This window comes from Sphaerodactylus townsendi, linkage group LG02 (assembly GCF_021028975.2).
Source record: "Sphaerodactylus townsendi isolate TG3544 linkage group LG02, MPM_Stown_v2.3, whole genome shotgun sequence".
NCBI lineage: Eukaryota > Metazoa > Chordata > Lepidosauria > Squamata > Sphaerodactylidae > Sphaerodactylus > Sphaerodactylus townsendi.
Genome location: NC_059426.1, coordinates 35,951,324 through 35,978,529, shown reverse-complemented (window position 1 = coordinate 35,978,529; position 27,206 = coordinate 35,951,324). Strand labels below are relative to the sequence as shown.

At 45.7% G+C, this 27,206-nt stretch overlaps 1 protein-coding gene across 1 annotated transcript in view; it reads left to right on the top strand.

Annotated features, from left to right (window-relative positions):
- Positions 1–576: 576 nt before the first annotated feature.
- The window catches only part of SLC4A10 (solute carrier family 4 member 10), a 198,273-nt gene continuing 171,643 nt past the window's right edge, over positions 577–27,206 (top strand). Inside the window, exon 1 of the mRNA XM_048486961.1 lies at positions 577–806. Coding sequence (XP_048342918.1) covers positions 759–806 — 48 coding nt within the window. The 5' untranslated portion in view covers positions 577–758. The remainder of the gene's footprint in view (positions 807–27,206) is intronic.

The following is a 27,206-nucleotide window of genomic DNA, read 5'->3' as shown; positions in this document are numbered from 1 at the left end:
GACATCTGTGCCCTAGTGGGTCTCTCTAACTTATGGGTAGTTATGCAGAATATTGCCCCCCCTTCTACTGATCTCAATGGGCTTGCGTCTGTGTAAAGTGCAGTCAAGTCACAGCTGACATACAGCAACCTCTTATGCGGTTTTCAGGCAAGAGAGGTTCAGAGGTGGTTTGCCATGGCTTTCCCCAATGGTCTCCCGTCCAAGTACTAACAAGCCCACCCCCGCTTGGCTATCCAAGTTAGGGGTCCTCTGGAGAAAAACCCTACGTAGGATGGACTATTTGGGAACTCGCGAGCACATCTAGTCGTATCTTACACCAGGATGGAGAGGCAAGGGGAGGGGGCTCTTCGACACGGACGGAGCCCGGATCTGCACCCCTTCCTCACTACGCTAGAAGCCACGGCAGCCGCCCTGCAAACGCGGAAGCGCTGGAGGGCGCTTGAACCGGTGCCCGGCCTGCTCCCCGGCAGAGCAGGGCGACGGAGAGACTCCTCCTCCTCCTCCTCCTCCTGCAGCCCCCGGCGGCAGGTTGCTCCGCGTTTTCCTCCCCTCCCTGCCTGCCGCCTGCAAGCCGGGCTCTCCCCGCCAGCCGCCTCTCCATGTGACTTGCCGGTGAGTCGGGGCGTGCGGCCGCCTCCTGCCTCAGCGCTACCTGCTGCGACTACTAAGCAGAGCCAGGCCGAGCGAGAGGCAGCCAGGCCGGCCGGCCAGCCCCGCAGAGCCCCGGCAGGGAAGAGGAGCCGCCGCCGGCGCGGAGGATGGAGATCCAGGACCAAGGCGCGCAGATGGAGCCGCTGCTGCCCACGGTAAAGGCGATGCGGAGGAGCGGGGAGCCTCTGCCGCAAAGCCGGCAGGGAGGAGGGGGGAAGGCAGGCGGGAAGCACGCTCCTTGCCGGGCAGCCCGAGGCTGCTACGTTGTTGCGCCACTGGAGAGATGCGGGACGGGGGTGGTGGCGCCCCAGAGAGCCCCGATTTGCTCCCCCCCCCACCCGCCGTGCGGGGCTGGGCAGAGATGGTGCGGGCAGTCTGCCGCAGGTGCCCGCTGCTCCTTCCATGCCCGCTTGCCACTGGCGCACCGGCGCTCAGTGGGGGACTCTGCCTCCCAGAGACTGGAACCTTCCCTTTCCCACCCGGGCACCCAGGAAGCCTACTCAGGGGTCGGGCTGGCATTGCCTTTGCACCCAGATTGCCCGTTCAGGGCCTTTGTTGCTGTGCTGGGCACCCACACGCACGCAGCAGGGGAGATGCACTCCCTCTCTGCACCCAGAGGTTGGCTGTCTGTGAGTGCTGACTCTGTGTAGGTTCACATTGGCTGGATTTCACAAGCACACGATATTGTGTGCCTTTCTCTCGTATGTACGCGTTTATACACCTGCACGCATCCTATGGGTGTTGAAGAAGGCTCTTTTTTTTAATCATCACCCATTTGGTATCTCTCTGTCACCCCAGTGCATTGAGAAACACAGGAGGGTGTGTGCAACTTCTGCTCCCATAAAACATAACATGGAATCCCGCTTCCTGTCTTTCATGTGTACTTGCAGGCCTCTTACCCTTGTATTCATTCACCAGTTGATATCTTTAAACAGCAGGGAATGACTTGGGTGACCAGATAGGACATCACAGGTAGAATTTAATGCCCCCCCCCCCCTGCCTTTTAATGGAATAAGTCCTCATGTTCAGCTGCGATGACATCAATTATACAGGAAGGGCTGCGACAGATGTAATAGCAAACACAGACAAAGCCCTTGCTGACATAACATCCCGTAACATGTGGAAATGGGCTTGTTCCTCATCTCACCTTGTTTGTATAGAGTTAGCAGGCCACCTGTCAAAGGTATACCTGGAATGCTAACCCTGCACATGCATGAGCCAAGCTCTTTTGGCAAGTGTACCCATGGTAGGATGTGCATAAAACGGCTGCAGTCATGTTGGTTTGGGCTAAAAGTGTACAATTAAACCAAGTGATGGATTTACATGTGTAAACCAGGACTGGGAGCGTGGGGAGGAAGTGTGGGTCAATTTAATAATGTCAACCAACTCACAGCCTTACCAAAATGTGCTGGTGGGGTTGCCGAGAGTTCTTTCTCACAGGGTGTTTGTTGGGGGGTGGGAAGGGAAAGGAGGTTGTGAGCCCCTTTAAGTCTCCTGCAGGAGAGAAAGGGGGGATATAAATTCATCTCTCCTCCTCCTCCTCTTCTCCTCCTTCTTTTCCTTCTCCTCCTCCTCCTCCTCCTCCTCCTCCTCCTCCTTCTTCTTCCTGTTAAAGCTTGTCTTTTTCAGAATATGAGAAAGCTATAGAATGTGCTCCATCTTTCAAAAGAATCGAGACATACCCATTGTCTTAAAGTATTGTGTTTTGTTCCATTAAGAACCATTTGCTGCATTGGCGGGGGTACCTACTAAGACTCACACATTTGTGCATATTTTTAGGTTTGGATAAATCACTCTGGGATGCTTTGGTCTTACAGAGAAATAGCCCAAAGAGGAAGAGAAGGGATATATCATAGGAATAAAAGATCCTTTGAGGCTAAGCTTTTTATCTGTTATTGCAAGTTCTGTAGGGGTTTGAACTGGAGGATGTCCCCGATATTCTCTGGGACTGGGGTGTTCAAAACTTTATTCACTTGTTTCATTTATGCCTCATATTTCTATCTAGTGGGGATCAAAGCCGTTGATATTGCTCAACAGGTCATCATGACACAGTGGGGATCCAAACCTGGTTTTCTCATGTCCTGGTTCAATGCGCTAACCACTATACAACATGTTTGAAAAAGGAACTGCTGAACAAAGAAATTATCAATTCCCAGCCTTGGACTCAGACTTCTGATTTCTTGACATGTGCTCTTCTTGGGTGTAGAGTGGTGCCAGCATGGTGCAGTGGTTAAGAGAAAGTGCGCTCTAATCTGGGGAACTGGGTTTCATTCCCTGCTCTGCCACTTGAGCTGTGGAGGCTTATCTGGTGAACTAGATTAGCTTGTGCACTCCAATACAGCTGGCTGACCTTGGACGAATCACAGTTCTTCGGAGCTCTCTCAGCCCCATCCACCTCACAGGGTGTTTGTTGTTGGGGGGGGGGGGAGGAGATTGTAAACCCCTTTGAGTCTCCTTACAGGAGAGGAAGGGGGGATATAAATCCAAACTCTTCTTGAAATGATATGTCTAAGCTGGGCACCAGCAGCTGTAGTCCATGTGGCTTGGTTTGTTCTTAGATGCTTTTCATTAGCCCAAAGCAAAGCCCATGATCTGGAGAGGAATCCGTTTCTTCAGAAGGAACCAAGATACAGGCTGTTTGAGCCCAACCCCGGCACTTTGGAATGATCACCAGCAAGGAGAAGAAGGAGAAGAAGAGTTTGGATTTATATCCCCCCTTTCTCTCCTGTAGGAGACTCAAAGGGGCTTACAATCTCCTTGCCCTTCCCCCCTCACAACAAACACCCTGTGAGGTGGGTGGGGCTGAGAGAGCTCCAAAAAGCTGTGACTAGCCCAAGGTCACCCAGCTGGCGTGTGTGGGAGTGAACAGGCTAATCTGAATTCCCCAGATAAGCCTTCACAGCTCAAGTGACAGAGCAGGGAATCAAACCCAGTCCCTCCAGGTCAGAGTACAGCTGCTCTTAACCACTACGCCACTGGTGCTCCTTTATATCTTCCAGGCAAACAGGAACTGCTCCTTTATATCTTCCAGGTTGCACCTTTATATCTTCCAGGCAAACAGGACAGAGAAGGCGAGATGCTGCATAAGAGAAAAAGTCATTGCCTGGCAGAGCTTCTGTTTGTTTGGTGCAGGGGTGGAGGTTGTTCAGGGTCTTAGTGAAAAGCATCTGTGGCTGTTCTTAGTGATGAACAAAAAGCTGAAAGGGTGCTTTTAGCATTTATGCAGCTCACAATTACTTGCCTGGTATGCAGTAGTTGCATAAATGAAAACTTCCACTGAGTAGCCAGAGAGATAACCTGTGTTGTGGCGATCAGTAGGCATCCCCTGGTTCAACAAATGTTGGGGGAGCTCTTCAGAGTTCGTTATTTGCATGATCATACACATGTCTTTTTCTTGCTGCTGTATCCTCCTCAACACCCGTCCATCCTGTGTGGGGTAGTGGTTGAGAACAGTAGATTTTAATCTAGAGAACTGGGTTTGGTGTCCTCACTTTTCCACATGAGTGGAGGAGTCTTATCTGGTGAACTAGATTCGTTTCCCTGCTCCTACCCGTGAAGCGTGTGGGTGACCTTGGGCCAGTCACAGTTCTCTCTGAACTCTCTCAGCCCCCATCTACGTCACAAGGTGTCTGCAGTGGGGAGAGGAAGAGAAGGAGTTTGTAAACCTTTTTTTGATGCTCCTTAGGGTTGAGAAAAGCAGAGTATAAGTCCAAAATTCTTCTCTTCTTTTTCTGTTACTGCCTCCAATTTTAAAAACAGCAAACAGTCAAATGGAAAAAATAAAATCAGGCTGAGATTTTTATGTCGAGATTTATTACATAGACTTACTACTTAGTGTGTCTGTGTTTGCGCATGACCTTCACTAGTCTTACAAGTAATTCTCGCAGTCACTTCGCAACTAGATGAAGCTGACTGCCCAAATGCAGGAAATTCAGAATCTTATGGTATCTGAACCATTTAGTCAGCATGACTCCAGATTCCGGAAGGATCTATCCTCCATAAATATGACTAGTCTCCTCTAAAGGTTAACCGTAAGAATGTTTACCACACTGACTCATGCTCTGTGGGTACTAGCACCATTTTCTACCTCCAAATGTGTTGAGAATAGTGATATTTGAGCAAACTGTGCTGAAGGGAAATTAATCTCATGCATTTGGGATGGGAAGCAGTTTTCATATTTAAAGTGCTATTTTTTCTTGATTTTTTTTTGGAAAAATATATTTAGTTATTTATATTTTCTCCTTTTATAGACCCAAACCCATTTAACAATGTTCTGTTTCTCCATTTCATCCTTGCAGCAGTATTTCTGTGAGGTAGCTAAGACTGAGTTTGTGCTACTGGCTCAAGGTCACGTGAGGAACTTCAGTGGCAAAGTGAAAATTTGAACCAGGGTCTCCCAGACTCTAGTCTAGTCCAATGCTGTAGCCACTTCACCACAGTGGCTCACAGCACATTTGTTTCAAGCTTTGTTTTTTGCTACAGGTGACTTCTGATTAGGTAGATGGTAAACATCTGCATGTGTTGCACAAATTTAACAGTGCTGAGTTTTTGAGGGGCTTGTCTAGATGATATGAAAAGCAGATTTTATTCTTGTGCTAGCTCCAGGTTCAGTCCCATTTCTTAGGTTGCAGGTGATGTAAAACACCAAGGCTTAGCCTGATACCTGGAGAGGTGGTGCCAGTCTGTCAGTAGAAAATACTGAGTTTGACAGACCAGCAATCTGACATAGTATAAGGCAGCTTCATGTGTTCAGGTATGTATCCATGGGTGTTCTTCTGGACAGGTTGGTTCTGTTTTTCTGTGCGGTTTGACCATAGATTAAGGATTTTCTGCATGGCTACTTTTTATGTGGTACATCATCACAAGCTGTTCCCCTCCCTGCAGTGAGCCCCAGTTTATTTATTAATTAAAATCTTTCTACTCTACCCTTTGCCTTGGCTCAAGGCGGCTTGTTGTAAAAATTAAAACATTACAAGCTGGAACCAAAATAAACAACAAATAAACTGTGGGCTCTACTCTAGAGAACCAGGTTTGAATCCTCACTCCTCCACATGAGTAGTGCACTCTTACCTGGTGAACTGAATTTGTTTCCCCACTCTTACATATGACGTCTGCTGGATGACCTTGGGCTAGTCACAGTTCTCTCAGGACTCTCTTAGCCCCACCTATCTCACAAGGTGTCTGTTATGGGGAAAGGAAGGGAAAGGAGTTTGTAAGGCCCTTTGGGACTCCTTACAGGAGAGAAGGGGTGGGTATAAATTCAAATTCCTCTGCTTCATTTTGTCCTATGCCTGTTAAATGCTCCATGGAGATATGGGTGGTAGAAAGGCCCACAATCTGTATGTGTCTGGGGGCAGTGACGAAAGGAGGGAGAACTGCGCCCGTGGCATGAACTGTCCATGCTTTCCCTCCCCCCCACCCCGTCCTGCCCTGAAACATCCCCGACATGCCCCTGGCCCTGACACATGACTGCAATGGCAGAACCCGGGGTGAGCTGCCCCAGATGTCCGCATTGCAGCTACGCCTGTCTGTGGGTGGGTGGAGAGAAAAGAGAATAAAATGGGAAAGCTAGAAAAATCCAGAAGAGCAGAAAGAAAAATGATGGAACATAACTCAATTTAGGGCTGAATTAGGGTACTTGTGTGGGGGTGGAATGATCTCCTTCAGGAGTAATGTAGCATAGTGTAAAATGGACCTCTCCTGTTGGTACACAGAAAAAAAACCCTCTAATAAAAATGTGGACACAAAGCCTCAACTCCAGTCAATTTTGGGCATGTTTTGACACGGATCTGCTCCTTTGAATGCACTGGATGGAATTTCTCAGTCATATTTGGACATACATTCATTTGTTTTGAATGTTTTCCTCTTTTATTATTGGATAAATCTGAATCTAAATTACATTTCCCTTTTTGCACTAACCATGTTCCTCCTTCCATTCTTCCTACTTAATCTTCTCGAATGTCTGTTCAGATTGGAGGTAGCGGGGAGTGGAAACATCAGGCAGGAAGAGATGGCACATTTTAAAATAGGTTTGTCTTTGTAATTGTGTTTATTCTGAATGCAAGAAACCTTTGGTGGTTTATGTGCAGTGGAATACTTCTGTAATAGCATTTCCCTTAACAAATCGTCCTTTGTAATTATGTGTGAAATGTTCCTTTTTGGGTGTGTAATGGTATTACTGATTTGCAAATATAATCTGTGCTTAGCTCCGGAGTCTTAAATCAGAGTTTGGGAGGAGTCCAGTTCACTGTGGGACTGTAGGAATCTTGCGCCATAAATTTGCTGGAGCAAATGGAAGAGATTTCCTGGGTAATCAAAGCACAGGTTTTATGCAACCTTAATTGTGGGCGTGGAGAACCTGGCTGGCTATCTTGGATCAGGATTGATTCATGTGACCATTTTTAACCAAGGGAGTACAGTCCCAAGGAGATGTGATCAACACTTTGTTTCTGGTTGCACCCAGCTGTGATGGTGGTGGTAGGGAGTGACATCATAGGGTTGCCAGCTGGGAAATACTTAGACTCGCCGTGGTGGCGAACGTTTGGCACTCCAGATGTTATGGACTACAATTCTCATCAGCCCCTGCCAGCATGGCCAATTGGCCATGCTGGCAGGGTTTGATGGGAATTGTAGTCCATAACATCTGGAGTGCCAAACATTCGCCACCACGAAGTCCTAGAGATTTTGGGAGTAGGAACTGAGGAGGGCAGAGTTTGGGAAGCGGAAGGACTGCACTGTGGTAGAATGCAGTAGAGTCTACCTTCTGAAGCGGCCATTTTCTCCAGGTGTACTGATCTCTGTCTCGTGGAGAACAGTTGTAATAGTGGAAGATTCTGACCACTGCCTGGAGGCTGGCAACTATACTCCTGTGGGCAAAACTGCAACAGGGCTGCTATCCCAACAGTTATGTGGTCCTGCTGCCAACATGGCGGTGTTTGCCCTGCTGCTCCACTTAGCCTTTCCCCAGCTGTGAAGGAATCCAGTCCTCTGGTGGCATAGGACAGAGCACTGGGCCTTCAGGAAAATGATTAGCTAATTACTATGTAGGCAGTCCCCTGGGAAATTTTCTGTCACAAGCGATACTGAAACAGATATATTCATAAGCAGCTTCTGCTGGAGAAAGCCTCCTCATGCTGAAGGAAGACTTCAGACCTTGTTGAGCAGAGTAATAGGATAGTTTTCAAATGACAATGGGAAGAGGGCTATGTATGGCCTTTTCTGCATGTGCCCTCGATGATGTTTTCAGGCTGGAAATAAAACATTTCCTCCAAGGCATTGTTTCCCCCCCATCTTCCAGTTTTGGAAATATTTCCAAAACACATTTTTTCCATTGTTTCTGAAAACATTTTTGCTACGTTGTTTTTTGCTGAGGCGTTTCCAAGCTGGCTTCCCTCCCATATTTTAAACATTTTACCTTTCCAGCTGAAAAACCTGGTCATTTTCCACACCGCAGTGCCATCACCTAACTTCCCCCTTGGTGCCTGGTCCGCCATTTTTTCACATCCATCACATCATTCCTTGCTCCTTTGCCTTTTCATTTTCATCATTTTATGTGGGGTTTTTTTTTGTTATTTTGGGTGAATCAATTAAACATTGATTAAACAGATCTATAGCGCATTGAAGCAATGAATCAATGAAGCATTGTTTCAATTAATAAGCAAGAAAATCCTCTCACAGTGGCCATTAAATGTTTGGAGGAGGTGAGTTTAGACCCATGGTGGCGAACCTTTGGCACTCCAGATGTTATGGCCTACAATTCCCATGAGCCCCTGCCAGCATGACCAATTGGCCATGCTGGCAGGGGCTGATGGGAATTGTAGGCCATAACATCTGGAGTGCCAAAGGTTCACCGCCACTGGTTTAGACAAACATCATAGTAAAGGGTGGGCGGGGGGGGGAATCCAAAATGTTTTGGAAACATTCTTTGTGTGGAAAAGGCCCATGTCTCTGTTTTTCTCTGGATTGCCAAGTGGAGATATGATGACCAAGAGTTTGATCTAGTCACTGGAACTACAGGTCGTCCAACATGTGTCATAAATTTGGTTGCTTTTTGTCATTGTCACAGTTGTTTGAAGTCTTCATAATACAAAGATGAACAACAGTCTTGACCTGTGGAAGAACGTTTGTTTGCTGATGCTCAGTTTATGAAAAACTGACATTGGCAGGTCTTAGACTTGCTTGTAAGTTAAAACTCAAAACCCGGCTCTCCTCTCAGATATGGATAAGAGGCTGACCTTTTTGCCATGGGTGAGGGGGGAAAACACTGTCGATGCTCAGAGATGCTCAGAGTATTAATTTACATCATCTTGGATATTAGGCCTGGGTAAGGCCATCTCCTGTTGGTTGGCATGCGGAAGTAACCTCATAGTAAAAAACAGTTGTAATTCATCTAAAATAAGTGTACAGTTTTGAGGTGCAAATTGTTTGAAATCCAAGTATGCTGTATGAGCCATCTTTGTGTAGTGGTGATTGTCGGGCTAGAATCTTGGAGATCCATGTTTGAATCTCTGCCGTGTCATGGAAACCTTCGTCCAGTGATAAACTGACAACACAACCTACTCATGGTTTTTTGTTTGTTTGTGTGAAGATAAAATGGAGGAAGGGAGAATGTGGTAAGACTGTGGAGAAAAGTAGGGGGTGGGTGGGGGTGGGGAGGGAATTTTAAAATTAAGCTGCTGGACGCCACTTGTATTCCCATTCCTTTGTTAAATATTGTTCGCTGCTTTTAACGTTTTAATTCTGTATTGTTGCTTTTATTTGCTGTACACCGCCCAGAGCCCTCCGGGGATGGGGCGGTATAAAAGCCTCATAAAATTAAAAAAAAAATAGGGTATAAATCAGGGGTCTGCAACCTGCGGCTCTCCAGATGTTGGCTATGCTGGCATGGGCTGATGGGATTTGTAGTCCATGAAGATCTGGAGAGCCGCAGGTTGCAGACCCCTGGTATAAATGAAGTGTAATAAACAAATTTACGTCTGATTAGCTTTGGATACTCCCAGCGGTCCTGACTTTTGCCTCCCAGTGTCATCCCAAGCAAAGTTACACACTTCTCAGATTATAAGGCTTCAATGGATGGACATAGAAGGGTGTGTGAGCCTCCCTGGGTGAGTTCTGCAACTGCTGTACTAAAAAAAAAAATCAGTGGTGGGATGAAATGGGGGGAAGCATCAGCTTGCGATATGCGACACTAATCATGAATGCTCCTTGCAGTCTCACAGAATACACACCAATCTTCCTGGTGTGGATCTGCCAATTTTAAATAGGTGGCATTGCACATGCAGTAATAAGACAGTCTGCAAATCTTGAGCCTTTTAATCATTGTGTTCTAGTTCACACTGTGCTTTTTATATTGTGGAGGAAGCCGTACAAAAGTATGCACTGAGCAAAAATTCATTTTGCTTTTTTTTTTGGAATAGGATTTCCAGGTGTTGGGTTTGACCTGAAGTTTAAGAATTTTAGCCTCCTTTGAGGGGCAGGAATCAAAGGGGGCAAAATTAAACTGGCCAAAACATTATGTGAGAGGCAGAGCAAAGATGGACAGAAAACAGGCCCACATGTGCTAGAGTTGTCCTTCACTGGGATTAGGAGCCATGATTCTGAACCTATGACTGTATTGTATGGCATAGCATCAGTCTCCAAGTTTTCTTGAATAAGGCTTTTCCGGCTCTTTAACTAATGCAGCTTTCTCTTTTGCCAAAGATCATATGAAATACTGTCAGATGGACTTCTGTGTTGTGTATGGGGCTGCCCTTGAAAACAACACCTTGTATAAAATAAAGCTGCTGAGCTTTTAGTAAAATCAAGACAGTTTGACCATAAGATGCTTTTTCTGAAGCAGGTGCCTGGATTATTGATATGCTTCTTGGTACAATTCAGTGTGATGTTCTTACGCTGAAGTCCTGTATGCTCATGGGCCTTGAAAGACTGCTTTTCCTGTTACCCTTGGTCCATCAAAATCTATTGCTCGTACTATCTGCTGGCAGAAAAAGGCCTAACTCTAACCCATAACCCTATTGGGGGGGGGAGTGGCAAGTGAGAGGAAAAAGGGGACTTTGAGAAGGCAACACCACAACAGAGAAGGCACCACCATCACAGAGTGTATAATAGCAGAAAGGCCTACCCCACAGGGATGGAAGCCCACTAAGAGTGCAGAAAGGGGAGGGGGCGAAGGCCTAAGCCTAACCCTTAAACCCTGATGGCTACTTGTGCCTGAGCTGGTTTGAACCCATTCCCTGACATTTGTATTGAGCTAGAACAGTGGTTCTCAACCTTCCTAATGCTGTGACCCTTTAATACAGTTCCTCATGTTGTGGTGACCCCCAACCCCAACATTTATCCATTTTAAAGATGGAGAACACTGATGCAGAGAGTCTTAGGTGACCCCTGTGAAAGGGTCGTTTGACTCCCAAAGGGGTCGCGACCCACAGGTTGAGATCCGCTGAGCTAGAAGCTGAGGTCTGTACCATTTTCTCATTCCAGGTTTTTAGATGGTCAGAATGATTTTGTTTCACCAGACTTTCTCTTCAAGGGTGCAATGACATGGTTATAAGATTTTCTTCTGGATTTCACCCCAGTAGCTTGCTTGAAAGGATGTGAGTTTCTACCTGGTAATATCTGAGCTATTGCTTGCAGTTTGTTGTGTGATTTTATGGCGTCTAATTTGTCAGCAGCCTTTAGGCTATTGAGGATTGGGAAGCTATAAAACGCTTCAAAGTAGATTAATATGACAACCGATGTCCACACATTAACATTGTATAAATGGATTCTTTTGAAGCGCTGGGAGACGTACAGCCCTCAGCACTGCAGCTTGGAATGATATTGTAGAAGTGTCAAGTAAGTTATCTGTATGTGGAAAATACTCATGGCCATAAGAAGCACTGCAGAATCAAGCTGCGCAGAGGGGAGGGAAACTATCTGAGGACCAATTCTTGCAGCAGGAGACAGAAGGAGCATTATTTATTTATTTTTAAACAAAAGATAGGATATCCTTTGCATGCAAAGTGCTGTCAAGTAAACTTGCGGCAACTCTGTAGGGTTTTCAAGGTTAGAGGCGTTCAGAGGTGGTTTGCCGTTGTGTGCCTTTGCAGGACGACACTGGTAGTCCTGGGTGGTGTCTGTGACAAGCCTTTTTTTTCCCCTACTGAGGGGATGCACATGTAACCTCTATCTGTGGGTTCTGTGGGGCAGAACTTGGAATGAGTTTGCAACAACAAATTTTAAAAACAAAATGGTTTATTTTCTTAACATATAACATATAACATAAAGATTTAACATCACATTTCAAGGTCCTGTTCAGGTTGCATTTTCAAGTCCTTCTAGTTACAGTCTACTGATACTGCCAAGTCCAATTCTTCTTTGCAAGTGGGTTGGCTCCTGAAGACTCCAAGGGCTTGATGAACAGGATTCAACATGATGAAGGTTTCCAGGAGAACTCTCACCCATTACAACCACAAAAAGAAACCCAAGGAGCCTTGTCTCCTCCAACTACATGAGGTCTCCTGCAGCCTCTTGCTGCTTTGAGTCTCCACCCCTTTCTGGGTCAACCCATTCTGAGCATGGGGGTTACACACACTGCCTCCTAAGATTTTGAATTTAGGTTTATTTTGAACTATAAACATTCCCCTCAGTTTCCAGGAATTCTACAGGCAACGAATTTACAGGCTTTGGGTTCACTGCTGTGAAGCAAGTTTTGTGGTACACAAGGAGATTATTGACATCACAGAGGCTAGATCAATATATAAACAATTAAGAACATGTATTTATTTTCAGGTTGGTTTTAAAGGAACAAAGTAAACCAGCTGCATAGGTGGACAAAGTACAAACCTGGCTGAGATACAAACATGTAAGCGTTTGGGGAGGGATTTTGAGATGTGGGGGGAGGGGCAGGGAAGTCATATTCAGTGGATTATAGGACTCCTGTGTCACTCAGTTCGATACTTGGCTTATCCATCAAAAACAGGATCTGGGAGAAAATGTAAACGAACTATTTTGGTGCTTTCAGGGCTTTCTTTTACTTCTCATGAAGTATTGCTAATGTGGCAGTCATGGTAACTAAGAAGAGAATTCTTCTGGATGTTTCCATTTTTTTTTCATAATTTCCAGAAGGATCAGGGAGATGCCCGCAGCCAGACTTGTGCTGATATTATCCAATAAACAAACGATAAAACAGTCTGAGAGAACTAAGTGGATATAACGTATGAATGAGGATATATACCTCCTAGCCGGATTCCCTTCCCCCGCACTGAATTGGAAAATCGGAGAAACTGGAGTTTAGTAGCAAATACTACAAGGGGGAAAATGGTTAGCCTTTGTTCCCTCTCACAGCTGAGTCACGTGGTTACATTGAATTTTATAAATCAGGCCCTTTTCAGGAGAAAGATGGGAAAGAAAAATAGTTGTGTGCAGCAACAGAAATACAGACTTACAAACAGAGGCGTAGCAAGGGGGAAAAGTGCCCAGTGCATCCTCTGCCCCCTCCCTGCCCTGGAATGCCCCCGCCCCTGAATGCCCCTGCCCCGCCCCCCACAGGGTGCGCGCCTGGTGTGTCATGCCCCCCGTCCCCTTGGAACTATGCCTCTGCTTACAAATGTATGTGTGTTTCTGATTCCAGTGTAGGACCTTCTTGGAGTTTGGGGCACTGCTTGGGTAGTGGGGATTTTAATGCCATAATGTCTGCCTTCCAAAGCTGGAATTTCTTCAAGGGGATCAAATTTATGTCATCTGGAGATCAGTTGTAATTCTGGGAGAACTCCAGGTCCCATCTTGGTTTTGGCAACCCCACTCTTTGAGTGTGTGTAAGGGTTGTTGAGGGTTTTCCAGGCTGTGTGGCCATGGTCTGATACCAGACCTCAGCCATACAGCCCAGAAAACTTACAATAGCTTTTTGACTCTGTGAAAGCCTTTGATAATCCATTGTGTAAGGGTTCTTTTTTAGTTTGAGCAAAACTCTATAGGACTACTCTATAATGCTGAGACAAAACCTGGATTAGCTCTAACAGGGAAACAGCGATATGATTTCCATGTTCAGTCTGGGGATGGGCTGTTATTAGTGGTATTTGCAGAAAGCTGTGGTAGTCCATCTCCTCTGACAAATGATCATGCTAAGTAGGAAAACATTAAATGTTCAATATCCCACTGGCAGACTGAACACATTTTTTAAAAAACCATTTCCTCTTAAAGTTCAGTTGCTTGCAGGCATTTTGATTCTCCAGGAGATGAATAATGCTGGGAATTATAGATCACCACTCGAACATTATATTCAATTTGTTGTCATTAATCCCAAACTCCTTAGCATCTGTTTACTTGAAATCATTATCACAAGTCTGACTACTTAGACAAATTGCACTGCCAGTTTATGTTGGCGGGGAGAGGGGAGACAACTCAAAGCAAGTATTTACCTTGTTTATATGCAACCTGCCATGCAACATTCTCAAGCAGTAGGAGAAGTGCAATAGACCGCGTACCGAAACACAAACTTGTGTAGATCTGTGAAGTATTTTTCTTTAAAAATAGAATAATCTCTTACAAGATTAAATGCATCTTCCAAGCATCATTGGGTAAAGGAGCTCTACTCTATCCCTGATCAACACTAGCCCATGGACAAGGGATCACCAATTTCCAGAGCTGTACCCCTTAGGCACCTTAGCATCAGTGTTGGCAGGTCCCCACTTGCTTCTTCTCCATACCAAAGAGTCAGCCCTGGCTTTCCTCTGTATCATTGAAGCAGAATGTGCTTCTGAGGAACCCAGAGGTAACCACCTTTGTGTCTGCAGAGTGCCCCAAACTAAAAATGGATGCCTTTATCTTTGGAGGAATGCCTGACTTGGAACCGCTTTAAGATTTTATGGACCTCCCAGTGGATTCTGATGGAACCCAGCCCTTGCAGCTGCAAGGCTGTGATTGGTACTCCCCCCCAGTAGATGTTTCATTGTGGCACTGGCTACCTATTCACAAAGTTCTGAACATTCCCATGGCTTCAACAAGCTAGGGGAGTCTGGCTGCAGGAGGTCAAGCACGTTTTGCGCTGAAAGTGTGAATCCCAGTAGAACTGAGTTTAGAAGTGGAAATGCTGGGGTGAATCCAGATGTGGGCTTAGGCAGGATTTAGGAAAGAGCAACGTGCAAATATGGCTTGAGGTAGGGCAGGGGTCCCCAAACTACGGCCCGGAGGCCAAATCAGGCCCCCGGAAGACATTTATCTGGCCCGCTGGGCAGAAGCGGATCTCCCCCTTCTCTATCTCCTTTTCCCCAGGTTTACAAACAGCCTCAAGCTGCTGGAGGAGCTGCTCATTCCAAGCGGCCGGAGGGGACCGTACCAATGCAGCAAGGGGGGGAGAGAGAAAGGCGGCAGAGCTGCCTTCTCCTCCTCCCCTGCCCACTGATATGGTCCCTCGCCGCATAATGAGCAGCGAGTCTGCCTGCTTGAGGCTGGCCGAGAACCTGGGGTCGGGTGCCAAACTCCAGGCTGACCCCTGGAGCTTGGCACCCCGACCCCCAGGTTTACAAACAGCCTCAAGCGCGGGCGACTCGCTGCTCATTCCAAGCGGCCGGAGGGGACCGTTCCAATGCGGCAAAGGGGGGAGAGAGAAAGGTGGCGGAGCTTCAGGGCCGGATTGGAAGGGGACCGCGGGGGTGGGGGGCTCGGCCAGGGGCGGGTCGAGGGCAGATGGATGGCGCCCCCCCCCCACGGGTGGCACTTGGTCCGGCCCCCGGCTGGGCTCTGGCCATGCGTGAACTGGCCCCCTGTTTAAAAAGTTTGGGGACCCCTGAGGTAGGGAATCATTGGCTAGAATCCAAACCAAAGAGTCAGTTGCTGTTTTTGATGTTGAGAGGGTACAAGTTGCATGCATTTGCCTCTGACTCTGGCCATTATAAACTGTAGTGGGGATAAGTTTTGGCAGGAAAGAAGATAATTGTTCTTTGTTTGGAGGGATAGATTCTAGGCTGACTGACAGTAATGGTTATTTGGGGTCTCCTTTGAAAACCAGTTAATGAGGATGCCAAATGATAGGAGAATTGTGTCTCCCGTTTTTGAGAAAGGTGGATGTGATAGAATAGATGAGCTTCCTGCTTCCTGGATAAGGTAACTCCTTATCCATTTCTGGCCACAGGAACAAGACAGTTTGTGTAGCTCTGATAGGCAGTGTGCATTTGGAGTTTAATGGGGAGGTATTTCCCAGTTGATTCTCCCAGAGTCATCAATTGCTTGTGACATAGTGAATCCTACCATTCTACTAAGCCACTTAACGGGATTTGTTGAGAGTGGGAAAAACAACTTAGTATATTATGATCTGAAGACTCTATCACACATAGAATGCAAAAATAGGGCTGATTCACATTTTACATTTCTGGGGTTGCCAGCTCTGGGTAGGGAAATGCCTGGTGGTTTTCGGGGTGGAGCCTGAAAAGGGTGGAGTTTGAGGAAGGGCTCCAATAGAGGATAATGCCATAGAGTCCACCTTCCAAAGCGGCCCTTTTCTCCTGGCGAATTTTTCTCTATCATCTGGAGATCAGTGGTAATCCCACGAGATCTCCAGCCATCACTTGGAGGTTGGAAACCCTAGAGTGCTGATATACTCCCTGGAGGGTGTTACACTCTACCAATAACAACTTGTTGGAGGTTCATGGCCCAAAAAGTAACTGGCTGTCCTCAACTAGGGTCAGGGCATTTGCCTCTTGGCCATGGCCTGGTGGATTACTTGTCAAACGAGATCAGGGCCCTGTGAGACTTGTCACAGTTCCACAGGGCCTGCAAGGGGGACTTATTCCACCAGGCTTACAACTGAGGACAACTACAGGAGTTCATTCTCCATCTCACCCGACCTTCCTTTCGCCTCCCTTCTTTTTTGTCATTTTAAATTGAAATGAAGAGATGGTAGTGTCCAACCCTCTTTGCATAGCTTAAATTTGTAGTTTGTTAAATTTTATATGCTTTTATGTACTATTTTAAGATTTTATTTATATGTTGGTTGTTATATGTAGGCTAGCTGCTCTAAACCCACCTGGAGAGGACAGTGGGATACAAATGGAGTGAACGAACGAACAAACAAACACCTTTCCCAGTTATGTAGTCAGGTCTTCTGAGAGATCCAGAGAAGGCCCATGCCAGTTCTAGAGTTTAAAGCCCTCAGTCATATTAAAACATTTAGAATGATGTCACATGAAACCAAGATAAGGTTCCTAAAAAGAACAAGATGTCAACTATACATTTTCTATCTAAGAACATAAGAACTAGCCTGCTGGATCAGACCAGAGTCCATCTAGTCCAACACTCTGCTACTCGCAGTGTCCCACCAGGTGCCTTTGGGAGCTCACATGCAGGAGGTGAAAGCAATGGCCTTCTGCTGCTGCTGCTCCTGAGTACCTGGTCTGCTAAGGCATTTGCAATCTGAAATCAAGGAGGATCAAGATTGGTAGCCATAGATCGACTTCTTCTCCACAAATCTGTCCAAGCCCTTTTTAAAGCTATCCAGGTTAGTGGCCATCACCACCTCCTGTGGCAGCATATTCCAAACACCAATCACACCAATCTGTGAAGCCCAGGTCAAAGAGCCCTTATGGTTCCTCCCCTTGGCTCGCCATGTAGCCATTCATGAAAGTGATCCCTGTGGATTGGCTCCCTTCCATTCACTGAGGTGCCTTGTCCTCTGGAGCAAGGAACTTTCTCCTCCTTCCCAGCAGAATCCAACCCAGGGTCGGTGTTCCTACTGAAGTATCATCACACCAGCCAGAAATGCCCTCAGGTACCTACAGTCCACACAGCTGTTACTGCAAGCACATGAGAGCATTGCTTGCTGGCGTGATGATACTTCAGTAGGAACACCGACCCTGGGTTTGATTCTCCTGCCAAACAAATTCTATGAATGATTGGCTGTAATGGGGCTGGTTACTGTAGGCCATGGCGGCGGCGGCTGTGTGTGTGTGCTTAGATTGCAGGCCTTCAAAAGCTAATAAGCTCTGTTTGATCTCATAGTACCTACCATCTGTTTGGCTGGGGACAAACTGTATGGAACTATTCCACATGTTGTCTGGATGCTGGTCCTGTATTATCTTTTGCATGCGTGGATGGAGATTTAGAACAGCAATGCTTTCCTTCCAACCAATTTCTATATGTGGCTTTCTTTGAGCAAATGTGAGGACATCTTTTTAAATACTGATTGGGACTGCGAGTGATTCCATGACTGGAAGGCATGAAAAAGTGCTGAATTTATGGTTTATATGGCCATGTTGCCAGTGTGCTACATCTGCTTTCAAAACAGCTATTTAAATTTAGTGTGGAAAGCTCAAATAGATGGATTTAAAGGCTGCCAACCATTGTTCTGGTAGCTCAGGGTATAAAACTTTAAGAGGATTGATAGGCATTTGGGTTCAAACGTGGCCTGTGCAAGAGAGATTATATATGCACGAGATTGATTTCAAGTTAATGGCCTCTGATCCTGAGCTCCTTGTGCATTTCAGCTCCAGCACAGGTGGCTTCCCCATTAACTTCTGTGGAAAGAGGAGCTCCGTGAGTGCCTTTCTTGATGGTGAATGATGAAGCCCTTGTGAGCTGGGTAGTTTTGTGCCAACAGGAAATGGATTAGAGTGTAAGCCTTTGTTCATGTCAAACTTCATGACATTACAGGATGAGGACTGTTAAGTATGGGCTGAACAACTGTAATAATTATGTTTATCTCTTCTTTGTTAATTAATAACTGCTTGTTCCCTGAAAAACAAGACATTATAAAAGATGTCATATCTTTTGAAAGCTAGGCCCTTTCCGCATGGGCAGAATACAGCGCCCCAGGGACAGCAAAAACGCTGTCCCTGGGGTGCTGTTCACACAGGAGGCACTGCTGTATTGCAGCAGCACTGTCCTGGCTGTCCTGGAGCAGCGTGAAGCCACCATGGTGCGAACCACACTGTCGGGCCGCCACCACTTTTCCCATCGCCTCCACTGACCTTCCTGTCCAGCATCGCTCTGGAGGGCTGCAGAGACCCGCCCACGCTGCCCTCCGACCCCTGGAGCCACCTCTCCGGCTGGGGGGAAAGTCAGGGCAGCTCGCACGATAGCGTGTGAACGGTCCCCGAGCCTCCACCGGCACAATTCATGCTGGTGGAGCTGCGTTTCTGCACATGTGCGGAAACAGCCCTAGTTTGCTTTCCCCTTTTTTGGACTGACCTGAAATAATTGATATTTCCAAATTTGCTCTGAATACAAAAGGTTAAATTATAATATTTCTGTTGGATTCCAATTGTTTCCCATCCAAATTTAACTTCAAAAATGTGGAGCGTCTCTTCAGGCTGCCCTGACAAATGAGTCGTGGTGTGGAAATGCATATGTCTCGGGAGCTGGGTGTAATTAGGTAAGTTCATGAATGCTAAATGATAGACTCTGTACATACTTGAGTTTGCATAGCTAATCAGCACGTCAAATGCAAGTTCTCACTGTGAGGATTTGTGCTGTTTTGGGAGAATCTGAAGATGACTGTGGGTGTTCAAATCTAGCACAAGTTCAGTTCCGCAGCTGGTTTCTCAAGAGTAATCACATTGGATTTATTGATTTGAAAACTCTCATCAGTTTGTGAATGATTCCAAATTGCAATAAAAAAAATAAACAGAATTATTGTGGCTCCTAAAAGACCAACTCAATTTTCATTCCAGCACAAGCTTTTGCATACTAGAGCCCACCTGTTCAGATGCTGGAAGTGGCTTCTCTGAATGCAGAGATGTTACGTTGGAGACATGGAAGGATAAAACAAACAAACAGCGCAGTCAAAATGCAAGATGTGCAGTGAAGAGCCAGCATGGTGTAGTGGTTAAGTATAGTAGAGTCTAATCTGGAGAACCAGGTCTGATTCCCCCATTCCCGCCCATGACTTTCTCACTCCTCCACATGCACCCTGCTGGGTAATCTTGAACTAGTTGCCGATCTGTCAAAACTTTCTCAGTTCCGCCTATTTCACAAGGTGGCTTGTTGTGGGGAGGGGAAGGGAAGGCGATGGTCTGAGACTCCTTAAAGGTAGGGGGGAAAGTGCGGTATAAAAACCAATGCTTGGTCTTCTAAAATTCAGATCTAATCAAGAAAAATTCAGAGATATATACATCATCATCATCATCAATTTAATTTGTACCCTGCCCTATCCCCCGAAGGGCTCAGGGCGACTAACAGCATAAGTAAATAAAATACATGATGACATTATGACTAGTAAATAAAATAAAGTCAAATGGCGATGGCGACTTAACACTACAAACCTAACAATATACTAATAGTAATAACAGTAATAATAGTAACAACATACATCAAACTAGATCAAGACTACAGACACTGAAGACAAGCCAAATCAGTCAATGCTAGTAATGCTAGGAGATTGTAAGCCCCTTTGAGTCTTCTGCAGAGAGAAAGGGGGGGATATAAATCCAAACTCCTCCTCCTCCTCCTCCTTCTTCATCATCTTCATCTTCTAATACTTATACTAAATATGCATATTCAACATAAAACTTTTTGCAGCTTTCGGTTCTTCTCCTGTCGTAGGGTTCAAATTCATGTTTGATTTTTTTCTTATTTGAATTTTGGGAACACCTTTTCCACCTTAGCATTATACAGAGCTCTGCCACAGGTTTTTTTGGTCAATGTTTGTGTTGGCAGTTTTCATTAGGCTTTTAGAATATGTCAGCTGCAACTCAGGATCGTTTGTTAATGGACAGGATTTTTGAAAATCGACTCAGTACTTTTTCGGGAGGGGGAAGAATTGATCCCGGTTGATTTGTAACACGCATAACCTTTTCCCCTTGCCTGGATCCATAAAGTCTGTGGCCTAGCTGTCAGAGTATCTTTGTTACTGCCTGTCATTTATTTTTGAAGAACCATAGCAAGCCACAACCAATAAAAATAAAAGTTGCAAATCACCTCTGACAATTAATTCCAAATTCAAGAATGTGGCCTTGTGCAATTGGAACCGGATATTTCTCTGTTAAACGGCATGACTTGGCACTTGTGAGTTGCAAGCAGCAGAGAATTTGTTTTAAAAAGGGAAAATAGGATCTAAAGTTTCCCGGAACCTTGATCTAGAAGACTGGTCCTTTCTTCCAGATGTATGTGGATCAGGAAGAGGAAGTATACCTTGCACATGATGGGGAGAACTTACAGTATTTCCTGTAAGTACTGTTTTCCTGGCTAGGAAGAAGGCGATGACAGCCAACGTCCATTCAGTCCATATTGATTATAGGCAGCGGTGGGATTCAAATAATTTAACAACCGGTTCCGGTGATGGGATTCAAATAATTTAACAACTGGTTGTTCACAAGCACCATTTTAACAACTGGTTCTGCTGAAGTGGTGCGAACCGGCTGAATCCCATCACTGATTATAGGGGTTCCTTTCTGCTACAGGGAGACAGATATGCAGACAGAACACCCATTCCTGTCAAAATTTTGGTCTGTTCTGATACAGATGTGTTTGTATAGGGTAGAGAAGTCCTGACTTTGGTGCTGTTGTGGCCGAGCCACCTGCCGTGGATTGGATTGTTCCAAACCTAGGTTGCTGGTATGGTTTCTTTTCAGTTTACAATTCCTGAACCACTTGGTCAGGAGTAACCCCACTGATATTAAGACTATCTGAGTATCTCTTGGAATCACATCAGTTTAGGAGTAGCCATACATGCTTTGTCAGTTGATGGCACAAATAGCATGCCTCTGCAATCCCAACCATCCATTTTTAGAACTGAGATGATAAAAAAAAGGGTTTCCATGACATCTGTTTTGGACAAAGCAAGCAAGATGCATCGGTCAATTCTGCATTGATGTCAATCCTTCAGATGTCAGTCTGCATAGAAGCTAGAACAAAAATTTTTTTAAAACCAAGCTAATCCGAAGGTTTATCGAATGGCAAATGCATCATGCGTTTCAAGGCTATAACTATTATTAACACTAATCTCTTCTGGCTTTTTCACATATGATGAGTTATAGAAGATTGTTCTTCTGCTGTCTGTTATTTGTCTGTGTCCTTTAATCGTTTCGTTTTAAAGAAATTGGTTTCTGCTTCCCCGTTTGCAAGTTGTGGACTTGTATGGCACAGAGAGTAAAGGCCACGCATGCTGATCTTTACAAAACCTTGAACTTCCATCATGGCAAACGTGATTCATACAGGAAGCTTTATCCTCAGTGGTATTATTCACAGCCCTTCTGAAAAGAATATCTACGCTATTCATATGTTGAAATTATGTATACTTTACTAGTTTCTGCGACATCAACGCTTCCCGTGTCCAGAGAAGTCTAGAAACTGTAGTTTGTGGATATAAATGGGACCTAGAAGACGATGTTCCGTGCCTGACCACTTCCCAGGATTCTTGTAAGGTGTCAGGGGGCCCTTCCACACACGCAAAATAATGCATTTTCAAACCACTTTCACAACTATTTGCAAGTGGATTTTGCTATTCCGCACAGCTTCAAAGAGCACTGAAAGCAGTTTAAAAGTGCATTATTCTGCATGTGCGGAATGAGCCAGTGATTGTGGTATATTACTAATATGGTTTTTTTAGGGTATAAGGACCTGATAGGACAGCTCTTCTTCTTTAACGTTCCAGCTTCTGCCAGTAGAGCAGTCTAGGCATAATTGAATGCTTTCAGAATCTTTCATCTCATTAGTAACATGCACTATAACGTAATTCTTGATGTGTCATTATGGTGTGTGTTTCCGAGACATCGTCTTGCATCATTGGATGTTGATAGTGAATGTAGGTAAGCAGCATGCACCAGAGTGATATCATTGTGTTACATTATAAATTACCAGAAAAAGCAGAAAAATCCTGAACCGTGGCAACTCCGTGTTTTGCATCTGTCTTGTGAATACTGGTTAGGATAAGGAAGTATGGTAAAGCACATTATAACCAAGGTAAAAATGCGGGGTACCCAAGATAAACATGACTAATCATTGCTCTAGGGCATCTTCTGCAACACTGTTGCTTATAAATTCCTGAATATTTTGTAGTCTTGAAGAAAATTCTCTCCCACAACTAGATCTGTAGTTGTGGTATATAGCAAAGGAACACACATTTTTATTTTGTGGCTGACCCATTTACACCTAAGGTGGGAATTTGGGAAAGGACTACAGAAGTGGAATTTTGGAAGAAATATTGTTAATAATTACATAGTGATATGCTGAATAGTTCCCAAATCGGCGTGAGGAAAGAAAGAAATCTGCAATCTCTAGGTTCTACTCACAAACTCTGGAAGAGTCCCAATTATGTTTGCATAGTGCCAGATAAAAATCAGTGCTGAGGTATGATATTTGAATAGATTTCCCTTCACTTAAAGGTTTTGCTGGAGAACAGCTTTTCCTTAGTGGACGTTCCATAAACCGCTGAAGAACAGCCCCATCAGAAGGCGGAAAGTCTTGTCAAACACTCCTGAAGAGTAATCACAACCCTCATCTTCCCATTCCCCCTGTTTCCTGTCTACCCATTATGAAGGTACACTTCAACCACTTTCCACTAGATGGCAGTGTTCCAAAACCTAGACCCACCATGGGATGGGGAGGGGGGGGGGTGATAGAGTGATCTATCCATCTATCCTTGAAAGACTTACATGTGACATTACATCTAAGTAAAATATTCATTTTAATACTGTTCGTTTCCCTATCCAAAAAAGGTTTACTATTGCCATACTTGTCACGATTCTAACAATAACATCAAATACAAAGGTGCGAACTGCATCTTGGCAGATCTTCTGTTTCAGAAGAAACCTGGATGTTTCTCACAAAATTTCTCACAAAATGAAAAAAATGTTGTCTGTGCATGTGTGCATAACACACTGGCACTTCTTCTTCAGAGCTTGTGGTGCTGGATGCTGGGAGCCACTTTAGACTCGGAGCTGCTCCCCGACACCACCTCTGCTGCTGCAGCAGGGGTGTAACTATGGAAAATGACACCTGGGGGCAAGCACTGAAATTGCATTCCCCTGGACTCCACTGCCCCAGCACAACCTCCACAATGGAGCATTGGAGTCTGGGTGTGTGTGTGTGTGTGGGGGGGGGGATGCCAAGCCACCATAGCTGTGTTTAAAAGGAAGGGAGAGAGAGAGAGAGAAGAAAAGAGAAGTGGGAAAGAGAGGGGGGGGGAAGAGAGAAAGGCCTGCCCAGACTCTGCTGCCCCAGCATGGCCTCCACAGCCTTTCCTCACTGAGGGATGGTTGCAGAGGCTGCACTGGGGTTGCTGATTCCAGGCAGGGGAATCCTCAGGAGCCTGAGGATCCCCCCCCTTGGACTCCAGCACAGCCTCCGCAAGGACTGTGGAGACCATGCTGAGGCACCCATGTGTGTGGGGTGGTGCTGGTGCTGGAGTCCAGGTGGAGGAATCCTCAACCTGAGGATTATTCCATCCTGACTCTGCCACCCCAATGTGACTGATTCCATGAGAGTGGGGGGCATACCAAGCAATCCTCTGCCATCCCAGCACAACCTTCACAGCCCTTTCTCTCTGAGGAAGGGCTACAGAGGCCATGCTGGGGTGGTTGATTCCAGGTGGGGGGGATCCTCAGGATTTCTCCATTCCACCTGGACTCTGCCTCCCCAGCATGGCCTCCCCAGTGTGAGGAAGGGCTGTGGAAGTAATGTTGGGGCAGTGTGGTAAAGTCAGAGGGGCACCAAGGGGAAGAGTGGTAGAGGGCACAAAAGAAGGTGTTGGCAAGCAGTGCTCCTCCAGCTTCTTGCTCTTGGGGGGGGGGGAGCAAAGGGACAGCCAGCCAAACACCCCCCCACGTGACTCATGGGCATGGTGCCCATGCTCCCACCACCCCCATCATGATGTCTATGTGCAGCAGGGCTCAAAAGGGGCCTGAAGTTGCACCAAGTTTGGTGATGGGTGAGGGAGCGGTGGGATTTATGGCAAGCCTTTTTTCTTCCTACCAAGAGGATGTGCCCTCAGCCTCCTAAGATGTTTGGGATTTAGGTTCATTTTGAGCTATAAACCTTCTCTTCAGTTTCCAGGTGTTCTACAGGTAGTCAGTGTATAGCCATCGGGTTCACTAGTGAGGTAAATTTTGTGGTGCACAAAGAGGTTCTTGAGGTCACTGAATCTGGATTGTTATGTAAACTAAGAAGATTTTATTTACAGGTTGGTTTTAAAGGAATAAACAAGTAGTATCAGTATCCAGGTAGACAAAGTAGAAAGTAGAAAACTAATTAGACTACTTATACACAGGCTCAAACACTTGACAGAAAGGAATGTTTTTACCTAGTTTCAAAATGGCCGGAGCCAACACTATAAAACTAGATCTGAACAGCCTTTAGAGCTCAGTTTGCTGGTGGCATCCGCAAAGCTTGGAGCCAGCAGGAGAGTCTGCTCTGCACTCCATGTGGAGATGGGGGTGCCTGATGCCCCCCTCCAACTCCATGTGAAGTTTGGGGGCGCGCCAGTCAGTCTGGCTTTGATGGTCAGCTGCACCCCACGGTGCAACCGGGGGGGGGGGCACCCGTAGTGAGCCCCGGGTGATGCTTTGCTAGGCTACATCTCTGCCTATTACTACTATTCCTTCTTGTTCATTCTTTTCACCTTGGACAGGTGGAATGAACAGTGCTTGAGTATATAGCCCAACTGCATTTTGTACACGCTTGTATAGATATGTGCCTTGGTTCTGACATACGCTCCAATGAATGAGTATAGGTTGGGACTGGAACTTGCCACCATGACCCTTTTCATCTCCCCTTGCACATACTTTCTACCTATTTTATAATATCTGAAAAGGGCTTAGTTGTTCACTCTCCCACAACAACCTGGAAGATACTGTTCCTGATTTCCTTTTCAGCACTGTTCTCCATGCACAGTAATGGCATGCTGACAATTTACCGATAAGCCTCCCACAACCGGCTGTCAAACCCTTGCCATCACTTGGGAATCGCTCTGCAAACCAGTTCTGATGTAGTCCATTATTAATAGGCTTAATGTTTATGCCAATAAAATGATGCATTCGTTTAGTTCTACATCAAGTACATTTCAATGTGAACAGAAATACCATATGGTAGTCCTAGACTGTAGTTATCAGGAACGCTTTTAGAGCTCAGGTTGTTCTGCTTTTCAGTATCCTTCCACTTTCTGTTTTCTCCACTTTTGGAAGGAAATTCTCAGATATAAGTACAGTAATCCTTAAGATTTCGTTGATTAATTGTTGGGTATGGTGACTTATGGTGACTCCCTAAGGTTTCAAGTCAAGAGATGAATAGAGGTAGTTCGCCATTACCTGCCTCTGTGTAGTGACCCTTGATTACCTTGGTGGTCCCCCATCCAAGTAGCAACCCAGGTAGACCCTGCTTCACTTATGAGATTGGGCTATCCTAAGCCATCCATTTCAGGGAAGCTCCCTGTGTGTCATGCTTAAAACTTACGTTTCCCCATATGGCAAAGCAAAGGGAATATGAGATAATAGTGACTGACTCTGACAGGCACACCACCCAACCGGAATTCTTAACAAATGTTCACTCCAAATATTATTTTTCTGATTAACACAGAAGCATGGATTTTGCCCAATCACATTTCAGATTCAAAAAGGGCCCTTATTTTATATAACTAAAAGCACCTCTTGTTCAAGCCATTCCATTAGATGTGAGCCTGATAGCAGAATCTTTTCTTACTTCCAGTTGCTGCTAAATCCTATATACTTGAACATCTTAAAAGCTTTTGACAAATTCTGTCATCACAGGCTGATGTGGTCATGAGATAAGAAGGTAGATTCTGGCAAGGATTAGAACTGATTAAATAGCTGGGAGAAGTACGTAGGTCAAAATGAAAATTACAGTACTATGGAAAGTACTCCAACCCCCCCTATCATTTTGGTTACCACCTTTCCAGCTCTGTGGTGTGCTTTCTGAGATACAATGGCCAGAACTATATTCCACAGGTGTATGTGAGGAGTTTCATCTTCACATAAAGGTGGATGGGTGGAGTTTCACTTCCTATATATGAACATACCTCATACTGGGGAAAGTTCCTGACATGGACTCCCTCAACTCACTGAGGCAGGATAACCACTCTCTGACCGGGTTTGTCAGATTTCCCACTTCTTCCACCTCAGGGAATGAGCTGCTTCAGTGTGTTGTTTTATATAAGCACTTTCTCTCAGCTCTGTAACTTTTCCAGAAAGGGAAAAGTAGCCCGTTATTTTAATTTTCTGGCAAACCCCTTAATAAGGCACAACATGTAATACAGAGGCACATTTCAAACAAAATAGAATTAAAATACTATTGAACAGAGAGGAGATGGGAATAGGAGCAGAGGTGGGATCCAGCAGGTTCTCACAGGATCCCGAGAGTAGGTTACTAATTATTTGTGTGTGCCGAGAGGGGGTTACTAATTGGTGATTTTGCCACATGATTTTTGCCTTAGTTACACCCCTCCTCTCAGCAGTAGCGCGCAGAACTTGAAGTAGTCTAGCAGGAGGTGCACCGGTGTGTGTGGCAGCCTGCGCCTGCATGCATTAGTTTCCCGCCCAAGGACCGGTGCAGTGGCTGTGTCCTTGCCACAGCCCTGCCCAGGAATGCCCCGCCCCAGAATGCCCGGCCATGCCCCCGTTGTGCCCCACCCAGCC